The sequence below is a fragment of the Stegodyphus dumicola genome, chromosome 7, assembly GCF_044657685.1.
Source record: "Stegodyphus dumicola isolate Sdum_Otavi_A_Nest chromosome 7, ASM4465768v1".
NCBI lineage: Eukaryota > Metazoa > Arthropoda > Arachnida > Araneae > Eresidae > Stegodyphus > Stegodyphus dumicola.
The window spans coordinates 199101202-199122100 of NC_140774.1; the positions used below are offsets into that span (position 1 = coordinate 199101202).

The 20899-nt window shown below is 30.6% G+C and overlaps 1 protein-coding gene across 4 annotated transcripts in view; it reads left to right on the top strand.

Annotated features, from left to right (window-relative positions):
* The window catches only part of LOC118179869 (protein-L-isoaspartate O-methyltransferase domain-containing protein 1-like), an 89117-nt gene extending 68425 nt beyond the window's left edge, over positions 1–20692 (top strand). For all 4 annotated transcript variants that reach the window (XM_085821219.1, XM_035349033.2, XM_035349032.2 and 1 more), the window contains 4 exons: positions 3859–4188; positions 9139–9413; positions 12478–12595; positions 18069–20692. In XM_085821219.1, coding sequence (XP_085677345.1) covers positions 3882–4188; positions 9139–9413; positions 12478–12595; positions 18069–19066 — 1698 coding nt within the window. In that variant the 5' untranslated portion in view covers positions 3859–3881 and the 3' untranslated portion in view covers positions 19067–20692. The remainder of the gene's footprint in view (positions 1–3858; positions 4189–9138; positions 9414–12477; positions 12596–18068) is intronic.
* Positions 20693–20899: the final 207 nt, after the last annotated feature.

Here is a 20899-nt window from a genome sequence, read left to right on the forward strand (position 1 = left end):
ATAATTTAACAAATTCTTGTGAAAAATGTCATGACCTTTCAAACAGCAGCAGCAATCTACTAAACAAAATTCACTCAAACAAGAAATATGCCAAAGAATAAAATAATACTATATATAATTTCTTTTAATTTATTTGTAAACTGTACTTTTGTTGAAACTTTAAAAATATATTACAATACTGTTTTTCATTCTATGAAAATTTGTGTTGCTCTGTATAGACCAAATGTTTAATCACCCTCTCCCTGGTCAATGGTGTCCCGCATTGCCAATGTTAAAATCTGGTCACCTTATATTAAGCTAGGCTAAAATTATCTTTACTGATTACAAGTCATTTCAATTAATGTAGCAGACTACGCTGCTCCGTGATCTTCTAATTTGATCCAGCTTATTATTTTTTGCAGACTGTTATTATTACGGCAATTTTATAAAAACTAACTTGAACTTTCGATTATGTCGAAAAGAGTTGCCAAAGGATCTACAAAGCGAAACCATGTTTCGATGTCCATTAAACCAAGAATGAAATTGCTGCAAAAAAATGGAAAAGACATATCCGTCTCAAAATTATGCGAGGAGTATAGTATTGGAAATACCACTCTATGTGACACAAGGGGGGAAAAAAAAAAAAAAAAAGGAACTTTTTGAATTTTTGTGGAAGCATCTTAAACAACTTACACTGAAAGAAATGTTTAATAAAGTAAACAAATAAAGTTTTTTTTGTAAATTTTGATACCCTTTAGATCATAATTGTTCTTTATTTCATATTTTTAATGGTATAATTTCTGCATGCCATCTTACCAGATTTAAATTGATGATCTATTATCCGGAATCGCTGAATTCCCGACCAGTCCGGATTTCGGAATTTGTACTGTAACATATTACTTTCAATTTAAGCTAAAATAGAATTTTAGAATTGGAAAAAATATAAATAATAAATAAAATAATGAAAAATAATTGCCCTCGACTTAAGTCCTGTAAAATTTTAAAATTGGAAAACTGAAAAAATAATTAATGAAATGATTTTATAATACAGTGGATCACCTTTGTTTTCAGACACATGTTATTCAGTTTATTTGCAGATATCATTTACAAATATTAGCAAAATGAATCCCCCCTCCCCCATATATACTATAGATCACCTTTTTTTAAAACACCAAGAATATACATTGTAACATAATTCAGTTCACTTAAATTAAGAGAGTCAAAGAAAGAATAATCATATTCATAAAGCTTTAAAAATTACTTAAAATATAATCATTTGTGAGCTAGTTTACATTCCTAATTTCATATTGTATGTAGAAAATAAAATTTCAATATAACTGTATTAAAATTTTTATGTCTAAAACAAGATGGTCAAAGGTAAAAAGAGTTACTCATTTCTTCTAAATTAATCCCATACTAATTTAAAACTGATGTACATTTTTTATTCAAATTTTTAAGATAGAAAATTAGGGTATGGTGTAAATTCAAAATGAATTAATTTAATGATTTTTTTTTCCTGCCAATTTTCTACTTTCCAATTTGCATAGATTTTTCTGCTAAACATTGAAACATAGTTTCTGCTAAACATCCAACGCTATTGATAACCTTTTTTAAAACTTAGTTGTTTTTAAAAAAGTTATTCAAAAAATTTTTTGTTTAAAAAAAAGTTTATTCAGAATGTTCTGAAAATGAACCCACATAAGTATTGTGAAGCTTTAAACAAGCAATTTATTTTTAATAAAGACTTGAAAATAGTGAAACATCTAACAATTCATTTGCTAAAGTTATGATCTTCATGCACTTCTTCGCATAAATTTAATTAATTTTTTCAAGAAAGAATGTTTTATCCTGAATAAGAATTGTTTTTAATATAGCTTTTGAATAAATATCATGTTTACTTAAATTCTTTTCTCCAACTCACTCCAATTTATGTTTGATAGGATTTGAGTGTGAAGACTATAGAGGAAATTTGATAAGTTCAGAACAGTTGCATAATAACTTCAAGCGAATTGTTAGGATTGTTATCCTAATAGAACTTGAATGTATTTTCTATTCCAAATTTTCTTGAAAATGCTGTCAGCTTTTCATTAAGAATATTTATGTATTTAAACTGATTCATATTATTTTCTATAAAAAGTAAATTTCCCATCCCAGAGGCAGCAAAACATACCCAAATCATCTGTCCTTTGTCATAATCAGATTCAATTTTTCATTGGCTTTTTCCCTCATGTCAGTTCCTCATTAAAGGCCCTGCAGGTATTAAATTTTGACTCATCTAGAAATGTAACATTATTTCAGTATAATAAATTTTGTTTACCATAGATTTTTTAAATGCCAGCCATGTTTTCATTTCCTTGTTGAGGAAGAATTTTCTTCTAACAGTTTCTTGGCTAACTTTATTGCAAGCTATTCTTTTACATTTGCCACAAGTTTTACATCACTAATTTTTGGGTTTTGTTTGATTTTTTATAGGATAAATCTCCCAATTTCTTTATGTTAGCTTGGAGTGTAGTCCATATTTCCCTGCAATTTTCATGATTTTGGTATATCAGTGACAGTTGAATGCTTTGCATCAAGGATTTTTTTATTTCTCGTATCATCTTTAAAAACACAAATAGTTAAATTTCGAAGAGAACTTGTCAGTAATTTGTATTGCCTTGTTGACTTCAGATGTGGAACTTTTAATATATTTTGCTAAACTGTAGAGATATCAGGATTTTTTTTTTTTTTTTTTTTTTTTTTTTGGACGCCGGCAAGATGAAAAATTAGCAAATGCCTTCGCTGGGAATTGAACCACGGATCTCTGGAATACCGGCCCAGCGTGCAGATCACCACAACACGCTAAGGAGGTGAGAGAAATACCTTATATACTCCCCCTTTTAAAGGGCGACTGGGGTTTTTAGGGCACCCAGTCGCCAAATCCTGGGTGGGGAGAAATCATCATCTCCCACCCTTTTAGTTTGGGTGCTACTGTAGAGACATACTGGATTTTGGGGGGGGGGGCAGGCAAGATGAAAAATTAGAAAATGCCTTCACTGAGAATCGAAACTCGGACCTCTGGAATACAGGCCCAGCGTGCAGACCACCACACCATGAAAGCATGCTAAGAAGGTGGGAGATAAAACAAGTAGTGTTTTAGAAAGGCAGATGATAATTCTTAATGATGTATTTTTAAACAAAAAATGACAAGAAACATCTGTCTTTCAAAATTCTCAGCCAAACTTTTGAGTGTCGAAATTATTATGCGAATTACTAATTAACACTTTTGGAATAAATTGTTTTATTGCAAAGAATATTTTGATTACGTTTATTTCATAACAAACATGGCTTAAAATAGAGAAACAAAAAAAAAAAAAAAAAAAAAAAAAATTGAATTCTATGCTTTAATGTTTAGTATAAAATCTATTCAAATTGGAAAGTGGAAGATTGGCAGAAAAAAGTCAAATTATTAATTTTTAATTTATGTCACACCTTATTTTTCTATCAGAAAATTTTGAATAAAAAGTGTGCCCTAGATTCAAATTGGTATGGTATTAATTTAGAAGAAATGAGTAACTCTTTTACCTTTGACTATCTTGTTTTAGACATAAAAATTTTAATACAGTTCCAGTGAATTTTTTATACCTTATTCAGAATGTTTCTATTTTCTATATAAGATATGACATACTTGCTGTTTTTATATATAAAATTGCTTATTTGTAATGTATTGAATTATTATGATACAGAAAACATAAATATTTTTTGAACTTCTTTATTTGTATTTTTTATTTTATTTTTTCCCCCCATGTTTGAAAGCAAGTGCAATAAAATTCAGTCTTTTTATGATTTTCATATGATTTTGAGACCTTCTGTTATTAAAATATATGACCTATATTTCAGCTCTTCCGTGGTATCCGGTAGAAATGGGGGGAGCTGTGAGTGCAGGTGAAGACAATGATGAGCTTATTGATAAGTTAGCTGAAGCGGAATATATAAAGTCTCCCATAGTGGAGAAAATATTCCGTGAAGTTGATCGTGCCAACTATTATCTGGAAGGTTGCAAGGAAAATGCCTATAGAGATATGGCTTGGAAACATGGTCATATTCATCTTTCAGCACCTTGTATTTATTCTGAGGTTATGGAATCCTTAAAACTTGGTCCTGGAATGTCTTTTTTGAACCTTGGTAGTGGTACTGGATATCTCAGTACAATGGCAGGACTTTTGCTAGGTGATGTGTTATTTTTGTTTGTTTTACACATTAATTTATTTTCATATTTCAAGTTATATTCAAGACTATATAATTGAATGTAATGCTGTTACATTATATTAGGCCATTGTAGAGCTTTTTTAATACATCTAAAAGAAATTGAATAGAAATCTTGAACAAATAGGAAATTGGAATATACACATATCCTAGAATGAAACTAGTAATCATAGGAAAAGTGTGCACTGCAGCAAACATATAAAAAACTTGTAAGAAAAAATCAATATATGTATAAATGCAACTAATTTTTTTTTTTTACTTATCCCACCTGATCGACAGTAACATCAAATCAGGTCTCTGACGTCAGAGCAAGCCCACAAAATTCATTGTGGCAATGGGTCAAGATTGTACCTGTTGTTGGCAAGAGCCTTGAGCACCATACATCTCGGTTCTGCCCCCCCCCCCCCCAATTTTGAAGGAGAGCGCCCCATGGGAGAGATGAGCCTGAGGGTCTGTCACCCCTAACACTAACTTCTTGAGAGGACGTTTGGCTCCCTGCATATTTAAAGTGCCTCCATGCCACACAGACACTATACAATTAGAAACATCCATGCCTTCTAAATGTGGGCCATTTGATATGGCAGTCAGCATCGCTACCACTAACTTGCCTGCTTATAAATCACATCCCAGTTTATTATAGTTATTATAAATCACATCCCAGTTTGGTGTCACAGTTGATTTTTTTTTAAAGATAGTATCATTATGAAAGTTACATATTCTTCACATAATACAAGTGTAAAAGAACTGTTTTCCATTTATTAAAATTAAAAGGAGATTTATAGAGAAAACGATGTTAATTTTTTTGTCTTCTTATTTATTATTGGCAAATTCTGTTTATCAAAAAAGCTTTTGCATTATTTTTAATTTCTTAGCCTCAAATTAATTAATTTGATTCACTTTTCACCATCTATTTATATAAATTGTGATTTATAAGCAGGCAAGTGTATTAATATAAGAATTTTGTATTTCATAGTAAAAGAAAAGAATCTCTCGGAACTAGCACTAACGGCACCTTGTTGATTCTGGATAAAAGATTTTTCTGGATAAATGTTTATATATTTCTAGAATTTACAGTTCATATTTTGTAATGCCATCTGTAAAAACTGAAGCTTGCAAAGTCCCTTGGTCATGTTTTTCAGTCTCTGACCCACAATTAAATAAATAATATGAAAAATTATACTTATTATTTTTGATTAAAACAAGTATGTATATTAATCATTTATAAAGTTTTGTACTTCTCTTGGCCATCACAAACTGTAACCAAACTTTAGACAGACTGACTGCAAATTATCACTAAGTAACAACTGAGTTTTGAGAAGGGGGTAGAAGACTCTTTATTTAAAATAAGGAAGACCAGAAAGCACACTTGGTGCTTACAAGCTTCAAGCAGCACTTATGATAACTTAAAGGAACTTCAAGTCGAATGTAAAAATTGAAATTCAAGTAAACTAGTAGCTGAAGGCTACATAAATCAATTTAACATGAAGTTGGCTTTAAATCTAACTGATGTAGATATTCTAATATCAGTAATTATAATGCATGGCCGAAGACTACAAATCTTATCTGAGCTAGCAATAACCTAAGCAACATTGCCTCGAGAGGCAGAACTCTGTCTTATAATCTAAAAAACCTCATCTTAAATACACAAGCTAATTTGTATTCTGGCATGGAAATGGAAGGAAGAAGTGACTTAAAAGGTCTAGGTAATAATGACTGGTTAATTAAAGAAGCCCTGCGATCTTACTTTTCTAAAAATAAAAAAATTAAACAATATTTTAAAATTGCCATATTTATTATCACATGAAAATTAAGAATTTCTTATCCTGATGACATATGACTTTGAATGTCTGTCTGCTCGTCTCTGTAGTTTTAAAAATTCACTATGTATACAAGTTTCATAATATCATGTGTTATAATATTGTTCAGCAAATCTTATAAGTGTCTGCAATCCTTCCATGTGCTGCATGTCATCTTCATCCTCGCTCTCGTCCTCCTCATGTTTCTTCTTTCCCCAGTATTTGTTCGATTATTTCATAGTCATCTGGAGGAAGTGTGTTGGGAATAGAACTGTGTATATCTACTCAAGCCTGCACCTTTTCTTTATTAACACTCCAAACGTATAACTGAATCTTAAAATCAGCTATGGCGACTAGATGTGTTTTAAAAGAAAGAGAATCTTTTTCACTCGACTTCTTATCTATAAACATGATCACGGGCTACATGTTATGCCAACAGTGACGTAATGTTCTTAACATCTTCCCAGGCAAGAAACAATTAAACATGACATCTTACATTTGTGAATCATGCTTGAAAAACATGGAAATCAAAGTTTGCACATTATGATATATGTGGGAAAGAAAGTCATATTGTGGGGTTACATGGATATAAGATGTAGCTTTACATATGAGAGTGTTGCCAGATTGTTAGCCCACTGTATTTTTATCTTATGGACATAAATATGGAATTTAAATTTAGATCCTCAAAGGTGTTATTTTAATATTTCCAGTTAATTAGTATTCCAGTTAGGGTGCCTGTTACAAGAGATTTTGCTGTATTTTGATCCTTCTATTAAAATATATGAAAATGTTACTTTATCTCCCTTCGCCTTCCAAAATGTCTTCAAATGAGAAATAACTTAAGGATATTAAATATGTCCTAGATTGTCTCGGTCTAATCAGACTGATAAATTTTGTGAATTAACTTATTTCCTGTAGCTTTTTCACGTGTGTGGTTTCAATATTTGGCAGAATTGCCATGTTTTTGGTATATTTTTGAGTTAGCACTTAAGAATTGTCAACCTGCACAAACATGTATAATGCACATGGTATATATATACACAACTTTATATTTAACTGTCATTTTGCTGAATATTATCCATTGACTGTAAAAGTTTAAATATAGGTGTACAAATTTTTCTTTTCCTCTTTAAATTTGTTTCTTATAAAATTCTTTTTATTTGTATTTATGAATAGAATAATACCTACGAGCAAAAAAATTATAAAAAATATTTTTTGCCATCATTAACCTTTGATTATCTAAAAATCATCAATGAATTGCCGACTTAGAGATAATCAGAAAATACCTTAACATCTTTAAGTTGCTGTTTCAAAATGCCAGTATATCTAGTAAATATCTTTTAAAGAAAATTCTTTTGCAGTTCAAATGTCTGTCTTCCGTGCTAACGTTTCATTTAAAAAAAAAAAAAAAAAAAAATTGTAACTTTGGATTTATTAAAAATAGCTACATATTTATATCATAACTGCACATCTTTTTTTGTTGATCAGAAATATCAATAAAAATAGAGAAGCTTTTTTTTTTTCTGTCAAGAACAGAACAGTATAATTTAATATTGCATATTTTTAAAATGGAATGCATTTAGAAGTATTTTAAGATGTTGAAAAATTTGGTTTTTAAATTTTAAGGGAGAGTAAACAAAACTTAAAATAAAATAATGCTAATAATAAATCAATTAATATAGTTTTATCCTCTTACAATGAAAACCTGCATAATTCTACATTTTCTCGAGACCTTTCCCTCATTTTTCCCTAATAACTTAATTTTCTGAAATATTTGTCTTTTTGAGATATTAAATGATATATAAATTGTTCATGATGTTTTGAAATAAGGTTTACTTTTTCATTTAGTATTTGTTCTTAATTTCCATCTGTAACTTTTCATTTTGCCCTTGAAATTGAGCTTCATATTTGGATAATTTTGTTAATGAGGGAAAAAAATAAGTAGCTTTTTTTTTTTTTACTTTATATTTCGTATAATTTAGAATTTTTGCTCTAGGAATGGGTAGTTTTATTTTTGTAGAAGTATCAAAAATTTTTTAACAAATATGAACTAATTTGAAACACAAACAGGTGTGAATTATCTGGTGTGATAATCTAAATATTTTAATAAAATTTCTGTACACTTTTGAAATTTTCATCTCATTTAATTCTATGATTTTGTTTCTGTTTGCTTCATATGTACCAGGAGAGTTGCTGTTAAAAAATGTGTATGAAATTTTGGGGGTGCCTAAGATAAGTTTTAGACAAAGGAAATCAGGCATTTTCTCTATTTATTTTTATTCTTTAAAGAAAAAACTGAGGACATAATAATGTAATGCTTGTTTAAAACTGGTATCTTAAATATCTCTTCGACTGAGATTTTACCTTGCTGATTTTTCCTTCTCTTCGGCTTTCTAAGATTTGGAGACTTGTTCCATCAATCTACCTATATTTTGAACTCCTGTCCCATTCAATGAAGAACTTTAAATCCTCTGCCGAAATTGCTGAGACAATAAATTAAACCAAACTTAGCAATTAGTGTATAAGGTATTTCTTCCGCCCTCTTAGCATGCCTTCGTGGTGTAGTGGTCAGCACACTCGGTACGTATTCGAGATGTCCAAGGTTCAAGTCCTGGCAAGGGCATTGCTCATTTTTCATATCTCCTGCTTCAAAAAATGCCTGATGTCTCTACAGTTGCGCTTGAATTGAAAAAGGTGGTGGATGATGATTCTCCACCACCAAGATTTGCCGATTGGGTCCCCAGTCACCCTTTAAAAGGAGGGGTATAAGGTATTTCTCTCGCCTTCTTGGCATGGCTTAGGGTGTAGTGAGCACACTCGGCATGTATTTGAGAGGTTTGAGTGAGGCATTGCACATTTTAAACATCTCTTGCTTAAAAGATATCTAATGTCTTTACAACTCTTTCCTTACTATTATTGTAATATTTGCTATTACATTTCTTAGTTGCAGAAAATTGCTTTGTTTATTTATTTTTTTAATATGTCACTTTAAACTAGTTTATAAAACTTTACTACAAAGCTTTTGAAAAAGTCATGTTATCAAGTTCTTGTATATTAAATAATATTTTCCCATATGCTTGCTTTCTTCCCTTTAAAAAAATATTAATTTTAATTTTAGGGACATACGGTGTCAATCATGGGGTGGAATTGCATCGAGATGTTGTGATTTATGCCAGAAATAAACTAGAAGAATTTCAAAACTCATCCCCAGCTCTGGATAAATATGAGTTTTGTGCTCCAAGTTTTGTTGTAGGAAACTGTTTACTACTAGACAGTTCTGTACAACAGTATGATAGAGTCTACTGTGGAGCTTCTTGCCCATTGGAGCATGAAAACTATATGAAAAATTTAGTTCGCATTGGTGGAATTTTAGTCATGCCTTTGAAGGATCATGTAAGAAAAATTTTATTTTAATTTCCTTATTTTGTTTTCACTGTATTTATGTCATTAAGCACAGTTTAGTATTTAACAAAAAAAATAGGTAAAAATATATTTACGGGTGCCCCTCTGTGATAATTGGTGGTACAGGGACACAGAGTTTGTACAATTCATTGACTTGTTACTTTGTGCAAAAATCGCCGCTACATAAATCCAAAATAACAAGTCAAAGAATTGCACAAACTCAGTATACATGTACACATCAACCTATTTTCACTTTCAAAAAACATCAGAGAATTGCACAAACTAGGCATTGCGCTCTCCCTTGACTTTGTCCATGTACACATCGAACTATATTCACTTAAAAAGTCAAAGGACCAGCCAACAGAAAAATATATAATCTCAATAAACTACATTTTAAATCAAACAATGAAATAACATAAAAAAGGAAATTCATCTTTGCACTACACAAAGGAAATATCCACTTACCTTATTTACGAATTAGCAAGTCAAACAAAATTAATTAACAGCATCTAAAAACTTCCTAAAATTATCTGAACTAGAATCTGTATACTGGCATCCCCACATAAACTCACAAAAATAAGAGTAAAAAAAATATCCTTTGTAGTGCCCGTATCCTCCAACGTTTGACCGTATGCATTTCCTTCCTACAACCAGGACACTTATATTAGCTACTAAGTTAACCTTCATTTACACACCAGTCAGTTAATGTATTTTTCCCTTTCATTCTAAATCATACAGAAACTTCAAATTAATCCTACCACATTCAGCCATTTTACTGTGTAAACCACACAATAACAACATACTTCTTATTCAAAATCCAACAAACAAACAAGCCTTTCCAAACCTTTTCCCATCATTCAAATTCACTGCAATCATGCAACCAATAATTATGTCATAATAGAGTTTCTATAGCATTCAACTACTCAGGTTACCATAAATGAAACAACAACTTGGCAATAAATAAAACAACTTAGCGATAATCCAAGGGGCACCCTTAAATCTACTCTAACCAAAAAATGTTCTTAAAGTAGCTAAAAAAATTAAGTTGTTCATTTTCTAATAATATGTACAGTGGATATGCAAGAACAGAAATAATAAAATGCATTACCAGAAATGAAATTATATAATTAAGTGTATTTGTTCTAGTAATATTTTATCAAACTACTTGCATAAATAAACTGTCCTAGTCTTAGACATACAGTGGTTTAGAAATTAAGCCCAAATGAGAAAAATGTAGTAAAAAATAATAATATGAAAAATATTTAATTTCTTGAGTGAAAAAGTAACCATATATCTAAGGAAGCAGAGTAAAATGTAAGAGGTTTAAGATGAACCAGAGGAATTGAGAAATATTAATAAAAATTTCTTTCTGCATGCTAATGTTCTAATTGAAAAGTGTAATAATTGAAAGACATTTTAGTGGTAAATTCAATAAAACCTTAGCCTGGTAGTGTCACATTGTTAATAAAAGAAAAATGATTTTTTGATGATTCCTTTTTCAATAAGTCAGCCAGATATCCCTAAACAACAGTATCTTCTAATTACCCTGATACAACCTTTTAATTACCCTCTTTACACATTGCCAAATGATCCTCATGTCTGGATAAATTTCAACAGATCCTTTTTTACCATTAGTACCACTGCTGTTCTTGATCTTGAAATATAATATACCAGCTCACTGATGCTGTATAAGCTGCCGTTTATTTTCAAGTACAAATATAAACAATATCTAGATTACTATTCATTATTTTATATTAAGAATGTAAAAGATGTAAATTAAATGTAAAATGTTTATATAAAAGGATTAATTTTAATTGTAAAAATATGGTATAAATTTAATTAAATCAAAGTAATGTATTTTTAGACTGGTGAATGTATCTGGCTGTTTTTAACTACCTGATATTGGGTTCATTTTATGAAATCACCATAGGATTTCAACACACATCAATTCAACATACAACAACACCAATTTTAATTGAACTATTGATTCAACACCACAAAAGAAGACCTATCTGTGTATATTTCTTATTACTAGCTGTCCTAAAACTAAATTACAAAAAATGTATTTGAAAAATGAATTTTCTCTGGAACTAAAGGCCAGAACCAACCGAGAAAATCATTCTCATGAAGGGGAATCCTAATCTGATAATTATGGAAAGAACATTAAGCTTAAAGTGGTTATCATGTAGGATGTATTGTTAACATATATAGCATATTCCAAGTTGTTTATTTTTTTGTATATTAACCCTAGACAGCAACCGTTGCTAAAATCCATAAAAAAGATTATTAAATTCCATTGTCAATCTTACAACAGTATTTTGGGAAAACTACTTATGTTTGTCGTTTGCAAGAAATTTAAGTTTAGAATTTGATAATATTTGATGTAAATTTACAAAATAACTCTTAAGAGTGAATTGGTGGATTATTTGCATTCTTAAAAAAAAAAAAAAAAAAAAAAAAAAAAAACTAGCCACCTTTGAAAATGTACGAGGATTTTCATCATGGGAATATATTTTTCTTCCTAAATGTGTGTTACTCTGCTTCTCTGTAAAAGTATCAAGCAGCCACCCTCAGAGATACCTGTCTTCATGATTCTAAACTCTGAATTTTTTTTATAAAATTATTCTAAATTTTCTCTTTTGTGAATATTCTGATTGAAAATTATTAACCAACTCATTTCATTTAATGGAAAAAAAATATGCTAATGTAAAATTAAAAATTATTTAGAAAAGTAGCCTTGTGAAAAAATATTTAAAACTAATTTGTTTCTAAGTTAGATTTTTTTTAATACATAATGTATCTAAGTGATAACTGAAGGAGCTACTCTTGTAAAAAATGTGGTTGTGAATTCCTTATTTTAATGATGGAATAGCAAAATAGGTGCTGCCCTTCATAAACCTGTGGTATCTTCTTGAAAAATATTTTTAATCATCATCATGTCAGTAGCAGATGGCGTACCACATAGTTTTTTAACCATTTCTTTTGTCATTAAAATATTTTTAAATAACTTCTTTGCTTACATATTTTTTTTAAAATTTTGTAATTATCATTATAGTTATTGCAAGTAACCAGAACTGGTGAAACTAGTTATGAAGTAAAAAATCTCCTTCCTGTTTCTTTTGCCTCACTTGTTTTACCGAAACCCAACGAAGCTCTTACGTCTGTAAAACTCCGTAAGTTTTCTTACATTTATTTTAATATTTATTAAAATCCAATTAAATTTATGCAAATTTTATCAATTTGGGAACAATTTCAAACTATCTTCTGTACTTTTGATAAAGTACATAATTATATTTTCCTTGTTTAATAGAATACTATCAAAAGGTTCTCTCTGATTATCCAATATCTTCCAACCAAATATATAATAATAATAATAATAATAATGTTGCAAAGCAGTATGTTGGTAAAATTCTCTCCAAAATGTGTATGTGTGGCAACTCAGGAATGTGCGTAACATGTCTGTTTTTGCCAGTGCACAATGCCAGAGTTGTTCAGTGCCAAGTTTGTGCGGAGTTCTCAGATTTTTTTTTTTTTTTTTTAAACTGAAAACTGATTGCTATGTACATAGAGAGCAACAAAGAGAAAGAAAAATTATCAAAAGAGAAATATTTCTTAAACATAAGTGCTTTAGTTCCAAAGTTTCTTGCTTTTTAAATTTTTTTCATTAACCACTCTTCTATGGTATTCTAGGTGCACTGTGATTTTGAAAATGGCTGCTGCCTTCTGTGCATTTGCTTGGCGAAAATTTAGTGGCAACCAGTTTGCAACTTTTGGGATGGGGATGTGAATAATCAGAAAGTACCATCAAGTTTTTTTATTACAGTACAAAGTCCCAAAATCAACATTCGACATGCAGAATGATCTAATATCTGAACCTCTGGATTACTAACAACCCCCCCCCTTTTTTTTTTAAGAAATTCGTTTTCGTGTTTTCTGCTTGCACTTTTCATATTTTTCCATAATAAAACACCCGGGCAGTCATGATTCTTAATTTTACTTTGACTGCAACCTGGCAAATCATGATATATTGTTTTTTTGCTTTCATCACTGCATGATTATCAATGCACTACAGCTAAAACTTACGCTGCAATGTATAAGCACTTTTTTAGTATTAGTAATTGAATATCAAAGAGCATGGTAAACTATTATGCTGATATTATGTATTGGGAGAATTACAGACTTCAGGTAACTCTGCTGTGAAGTGTCGAGTGTGTTGATTAGGAGAAATTTAACTGAAATTCCTCTATATATGGGGGGGGGGTGAAAGATTTAGGCCAGAAGATTACATTTAGTGTTGTCTGAATTGAGAATAACTGATTTGTTATACAGATAAGCCCGGGAGCAATGCCAAAGCTGGTGCAATCATATCGTGCAGCGGAATTTAAGGAAGGCAAAATTTGTAAAATTTAGAGAACCGAGCAATGGAATGGATATTTATAATTTAGGGAAGACACTGGGAGGCAAAATTTGGTGGTGGGAAAATGTTTAGAAATTAGGAAGATGCTTGGCAACATAATTTCAGACTGTAGAGATATGACAGGGAAACAAAATGTCTGCCACTGGCCTCAAGTATATGTGGAAATTTATTTATTTAGGAGTGAAATTCTAGAGACATTAGGTGTTTTTTGGAAGCAGAAGTCATGAAAAATGAGCAATGCCTTCGCCGGAAATCGAACCACAGCCCTCTGGAATATACATGCAGTGTGCATACCACCACACCACGAAGGCATGCTAGAAAGGCGGGAGAAATACCTTATATACTCCTCCTTTTAAAGGGCGACTGGGGATTAGGGAACCCAATCACCAAATCCTGGGTGTGGAGAATCATCATCCACCACCCTTTTTAGTTTTGGCACGCCACTGTAGAGACATTAGGTATTTTTTGGAAGCAGGCAAGATGAAAAATGAGCAACGCCTTCACCGGGAATCAAACCACGGACCTCTGAAATACACGCCCAGCATGCAGACCACTACCCTCGAAGGCACGCTAAGAGGGTAGGAGAAATACCTTATAAAATAAGTCTTAAGCTGGCTTGGGCAGAGAAAGGCATAAGTATAATAAATGTGTGAAATAAATGCAGTTTAGAAATTCGCAAGATGCTTGACAACATAATTTCAGACTGTAGAGATATGACAGGGCCACAAAATGTCTACCACCGGCCTCAAGTATATGTGGAAATTTATTTATTTAGGAGTGAAATTCTAGAGACATAAGTGTCTTTTGGAAGCAGAAGTCATGAAAAATGAGCAATGCCTTCGCCGGGAATCAAACCACGGCCCTCTGGAATATACATGCAGTGTGCAGACCACCACACCACGAAGGCATGCTAGAAAGGCGGGAGAAATACCTTATATACTCCTCCTTTTAAAGGGCGACTGGGGATTAGGGAACCCAATCACCAAATCCTGGGTGTGGAGAATCATCCACCACCCTTTTTAGTTTTGGCACGCCACTGTAGAGACATTAGGTATTTTTTGGAAGCAAGCAAGATGAAAAATGAGCAACGCCTTCACCGGGAATCAAACCATGGACCTCTGAAATACACGCCCAGCATGCAGACCACTACCCTACTAAGGCACGCTAAGAGGGTAGGAGAAATACCTTATAAAATAAGTCTTAAGCTGGCTTGGGCAGAGAAAGGCATAAGTATAATAAATGTGTGAAATAAATGCAGTTATAATTCAGGCTTAATTCTGGCAGTATGTGATAGAAGCTAGGCAAAATTTAATGGAACAACATGTCTTTGGGCACCAGTAATGTGTAGTGGGTGCTAACTAAGCCTTCTTATGGTAGTTGCAAATTTCAAGATGTTCGAATATTGCAAACAGAAAACAAAATTTTCTGATTAATGAAATTATTAAAGAAATGTGAAGAAGTGGTAATAACAAACTGGTTTAAAAGCAATAATATGGTTCTTCATTTCTCTTATTATTAATTGCTAACTGGATCCAACAAATTACACCAGCAAGATCATTACAAATCGTTGCAAATTTTTCCTTTTCTGTAATAATTGTTTTATGCAGTTTGTTATACAAGTAGATAGTGTTAAAAAAATTGCAATTTCAGACAGTTTAGACAGTTCTCATTAATGAAAATTATGATTTCTTTTCTCTGAAACAGTTTTCAAATTTTGATATAAACCTGGGACAATATCTATCTCAGTTTCGACGTAATTTCAACGGATTAGCAAAAATGTTGTATAAAATTGAATTTGCCCCAAATGATAAAGTCTGAAATTAAAGCAAAACACAAATCTTACATCATTAGAAGGTCTAACCTTGAGAAAAATTTAAAAAAAGGATCATTCCTTTTCTAGTTTACAATGCTTAAGAGTCATGAGAAACAATACTTTTATAATTTTTATGGGTCCCAAGAACCACCCATTGTTTTGAAAACAAAATTACCAAAAATGTTTAATTTGATCACTTGCCAGTTGAAACAATTTTGGAAGTAAGAGGGAAATCATATTTTACCTAAGTTTTTGGTTAGTTACTTTTTGTTGCATTAAATCATCTTTTAGTTGCCTTAGAATAGTAAACAGAATAAACATATGAAAGATGCTTTTTGATTAAGCCAGCAGTGCATGTTTCAGTTATTTCAGTACATTGAATTTCAGTGTCTAATCCTCTACCTTCTTTAGACTAAATCTTTTAAATGTCATTTCTTGAAATTTTAGAAATTCATTTCTGCATCTCTGTCAGAAATCACTTTAAAATTCTACAGTGAAAGGTCATAAAGTTAAAACTTTGCTTAGGTTTATGTTTTTTATAAGCATTTTATACTTAACATTAGTTTGTAATAAATAAAAATTTCAGTCTATATTTTAATGGCACTAAAACCAAAGAAGTATTTATTTGTATATTCTGATGTAAAAATTTAAGTGTATAAAAATTAAGTGATGAATAAGTATTTCTGTAGTGCATGGTGTCTTGTTTTAAAAGGTAAAGGTATTAATTTCCATTAAAAAACTTACTTGATATCCAGAATGTACATGTCTTTATGTGTATAAATTAATTGTCATTAAATCTTATTGCACAGTTCCTGCTCATTTTGGTGTAACAGTAAAGTCTTCATAATCTAAAGGAAAATTAAAACAACATATGCACTCTTCTCTGTAAGAAAGAAAAATGTCACTAAAAATGTGGAAAAAATTCCTCTAAAATTAGTACCTATACTTGCATCTGTATTAATTTATCTGCATTATAACATTCTACCAAAGTATTAAGTTGCATCAGCAACTAACAGATGTAATGAATACATTAGAATTATCCAGAATTCTAACTTAGAATAGTACACAGTCTTGTAGAAATGCTATATACAGATGAAACTCGGAGATCTCTGTTTGGTCTAAAAAAAATTTTTTTTTAATAATTATTAAATTTGAGGTGCACACAGATGTGTAATTCATCTTTACTTTCTTCTGAAAATCAATATATTGCTAAATGATTAGATTCACATATTGTTTTCTACTATACAAATTTTCTGTGAGATTTGTTGAACTTTAAAAACTAACACAATAGAAAAAGTAAATTAAATGTCACTGATTAGCACTCTTAAAATTTCACACTCTTTATTTAGTTTAATTTTAGCACTCTGTGAAATCCTGTTCTCAAAATTCTTTGATAAAAAATAGTTTGTTGATAAAATGTCTTAAAATAAAAATTAAGTATAAAAGTACTGTATATTTCTGTGTATAAGCCAAGAACTTTGGGAAATTTTCTGAAACTGAATTATGGGGATGACATATGTATTTCCATTAATCTTGCAGAAATGTAGGTATTTTTTCCATTAACTAAGCAGGAGTGATAAATTGCTAAATATCATGCTTTTTTTATTTCTTTTGCTCGTATTTTTTAAATTTATGAAAAAAGTGAAAAGAGGTAATCGTTTTATGAAAATTAGTTGTGTTTTTAAAATTGTTTCTAAATGCTGATTTGTTGCATCATTGCTAAAATGAATGATCTATTGGCAAAATTTGCATCCATTCTATTCTGAAACTTACTTTTTCACTTACGTAGAAATGCCGAACAGATACAATGTTGTTAGAATTTTTAGCAAACACAATCATCTGTATTTTGAAATTCGCCTAGTAAGAATTTGTCTTCTCGCTCATTTTTCAGACAAAACACAAATTTGCACTGAAAATAAGACTTTACAGCAGAGACACCACAGATTGTATACAAGACAATAAACGAGCTAGCTTCATATAGGGTTACCAGAGTTTGAACAATCGTTATTGATGTCTGGCATTTTATTTTAAAGTGATCTGATTCGAAAATATTCCACTCATTTTACCTGCTTGGCAACATTTTTATCCTCATGCCGACATGTTTGAATATTACAAGTTCCCTCCTCCCATTTTGGTATATGTAAGGGTTTTTAATTTTGGGTAAATTTTTGAGGAAAAATAAATCAGATGCTTAGCTCATATTCAGGAGTATACAGTATTTCAAATTGCAGGAATAAAAGTTTCATTTTCCGTGCTTTGTTGTGCAGTTAAAACTTGATTTGTTTTTTTAACTGAAGTTCATAAAATTAAATGAGGAAGGAAAAGAAAAAGTAATTTTTCCATATATTTTTGCAGTATTTTTTACCTTTTAACAATTAATTTTATTAACTTTCTGTCTTGAATTATATTCTGTTAGCTGAAATGTGTCCATTAAGTTTGCAAGAGCTTTGCCGCTCAACTGTGAGAATACTTTTACGAAGAAATGTGGAAATCGAAAATCCTTCTTTGAAAGAACGAAAGAAACCTCATCATCCTAAACGCAAGAGAGGCAGAAGACGAATGAAAAGGATTGTGATACCCATTTTTGAGGATCGGCGAAGACAAAATTTTGATAGTAGAAGAGGTAGTCAGTCTGATGCTGATGACAGCAGACGAGGCAGTCACTCAGATGTAGAAAATCGACGAGATAGCCAAGCAGAAGCTAGTGACAGTGGACGGGATAGTCAAGCAGACACCAGCAGTAGACGACATGGTTACACTAGAATTTCTCCAGATACAAAAATTGTGTTAAACATTAATAATCCAAGGTCTGGACAATCTGTGCAAAAGATGGAAGTTACAATTGACAGTGAAGACCCTGAATCTCAAATCACAACTGAAGATGATGATAAAAAGGATCAGTGTGAGAACAGTACTCCAAAAAATGGCAAGAGAAAACTAAGCCAACCAGGCAATGGTGACAGTGGAATTGATAACATAAGTGATGACTCTTTTCTCGAGGAGGGTCCCACAGACAGTGAGAAATATGGAGCATCATCCAATCCATCAAGCTCACAAAGTTCAGTGGAAAGTATGACTAGAAATTCGGCATATCTAAAACGAAGTGCCGAAGAAAATGACGACGATGATGGTGCTTTAGATCCGCGAACTAATGGGGGTGAAGATCGAAAATTTGCAAACTACAAAAATACAGCAGTAATATTTAAACGGGTTGCCTTCAGTGATGCAGACAGTGATGAATTTGATGATCTTGATAGTGATTCAGGAAAAGATTGCTTTTCAGTGAAAAATAAAGAAGATTCTAATGAAAATAGTGATACATTTACATACACCTATTTTATGAAGCAGAAGATACAGCAGCTGCCACTTCCACAAACCTTGAAAATCTTTGTAAATCTCTCCAGACCTGTATAAAAAGTTTATAGGCTTGATAATTATGTACTGGACTTGTAGACTTTTGTAGACTTTCTCAGTTTTGAAATATTTCATTGGCTCCATTGTAAATGTTTCTAGAGAGTTCAGTGCCATTCTTAATTTTCCAAAATTATTCAATATAAAGAAATAAAGCAATCCAATTATGTTATGAGAAAATGTTAACAGGTTTCTCTCTCTCTCTCTCCCCCCCCCCCTTTTTTTTTTTTTATTATTATTATTATTATTATTATTATTATTAGATTGTAAAGATGTTGAAAATTAACAAATTTTTTCTGATGATGAATTTTAAATCGATAGAAATATTGCTTAAATGTTAGGAATAATTTTCAATATAATAGAATTGTAAATAAGCTGCTTTCAGGCATTAAATTTTTATGTTAAGCATTTCGTACCCATTAGTTTAAAAACTGAATTAATGCAATTAAAAAGTAAGACTAATTTAGATTTTAAATATGTCATGTACAATTACTTACTTATTTAATAAAACATATTAATTAATAAATAGTTGGTAATAGTTCTTTTATACATGTGTCAGTATTTGACTTTTTTCTTTTAATAATGATTACAGAATCTTTTGCCAGGAATGCAAAAAGTTTTTTAAAAAAATCCAGAATTATATGTTTAAAATGACTTTAAAGGTAATATTTTGTTTTTAAAAGACATTCAGATAGCTTATTTACTCTAGAACTCTTACTTTTTTCTTTCCTCTATTGCCAAAAGAAATTCTTTTTTAATTATTATTATTATAAGAATTTTTTGTGTAAAATCTTCCTTTCCTCCTGAGTGGTTTCTTTTTGGCCACCATACTTGTGAATGTGTATCTATAAAAGAATTCTAAAATGGCCATAATATTAAGACATGCACAAGTCAAAAAGTCATATCTGCTAATTTCAGTATGTTATTTTCAATATTATGCATTATTAAATTATGATTTATTCATTAAAAATATTAGGTTATATTCAATTTTAATTTTTAATAGTGAAAGGATTTTTAAAAATATGAATTATTAAAATATATTATTTTTGGTACTGAACTCAATTCTACACTGCACTTGTATATTGCACTTGGTACATTAGTGTTTGTGTTAATGTGGTTATATGATTTCATGTGTGTAAGTTTGAGATGTTGTTCAGCTGTATTTTTCAGTGCAATACAGTGAGATTATATAGACTTTAAATATATTTGTACTTTGTTATATTTAAGATGAAGGTATCTTAAATTTTAAAATTACAGACTTGTTTACTGCTGTATGATGGTCAAAGTTTAAACCATGCTTCTACTCTAAATATGTAAACAATGTTATTTATTATCATGAAGTAGTTTCGTAGTGAGAGAGAATTCAATGGAATCAGATTGTTTCTTACAAGTTCCTTACAATCATTCTGTTTTCGATATGAATACTTCTTTTCTTAACTGCTTAGCCTATCATGATAATTTTGTATATTAAGTTGATATAACATTAGCAGAAATGGAAAGAATATGGTTTAAATAATTTTATGCTTTATGTTTTGTATATACAAACTGATATCTGAGGTAAACTGATTTTTATGATATAAAATGACTTTGTGTAACATTATAATGACAATAAAACTTAACTTGAACAAATGGATAGAATATTTCTTTCATAAACAACCAATATTTCAGTTGGTTTGCTTATACAGTGTGAAAACTAATTATGTAACTTAGTTTTCTCTACATTTTCAGTTTGTTAGTCTTATTTCATGAGGCTTGAAACTAAAGTGCTAATGATAAGAAATTGTTCAAATGGTTATGTCTTTTTTTTTTTTTTTTTTTTTTTTTTTAAGATAGTTC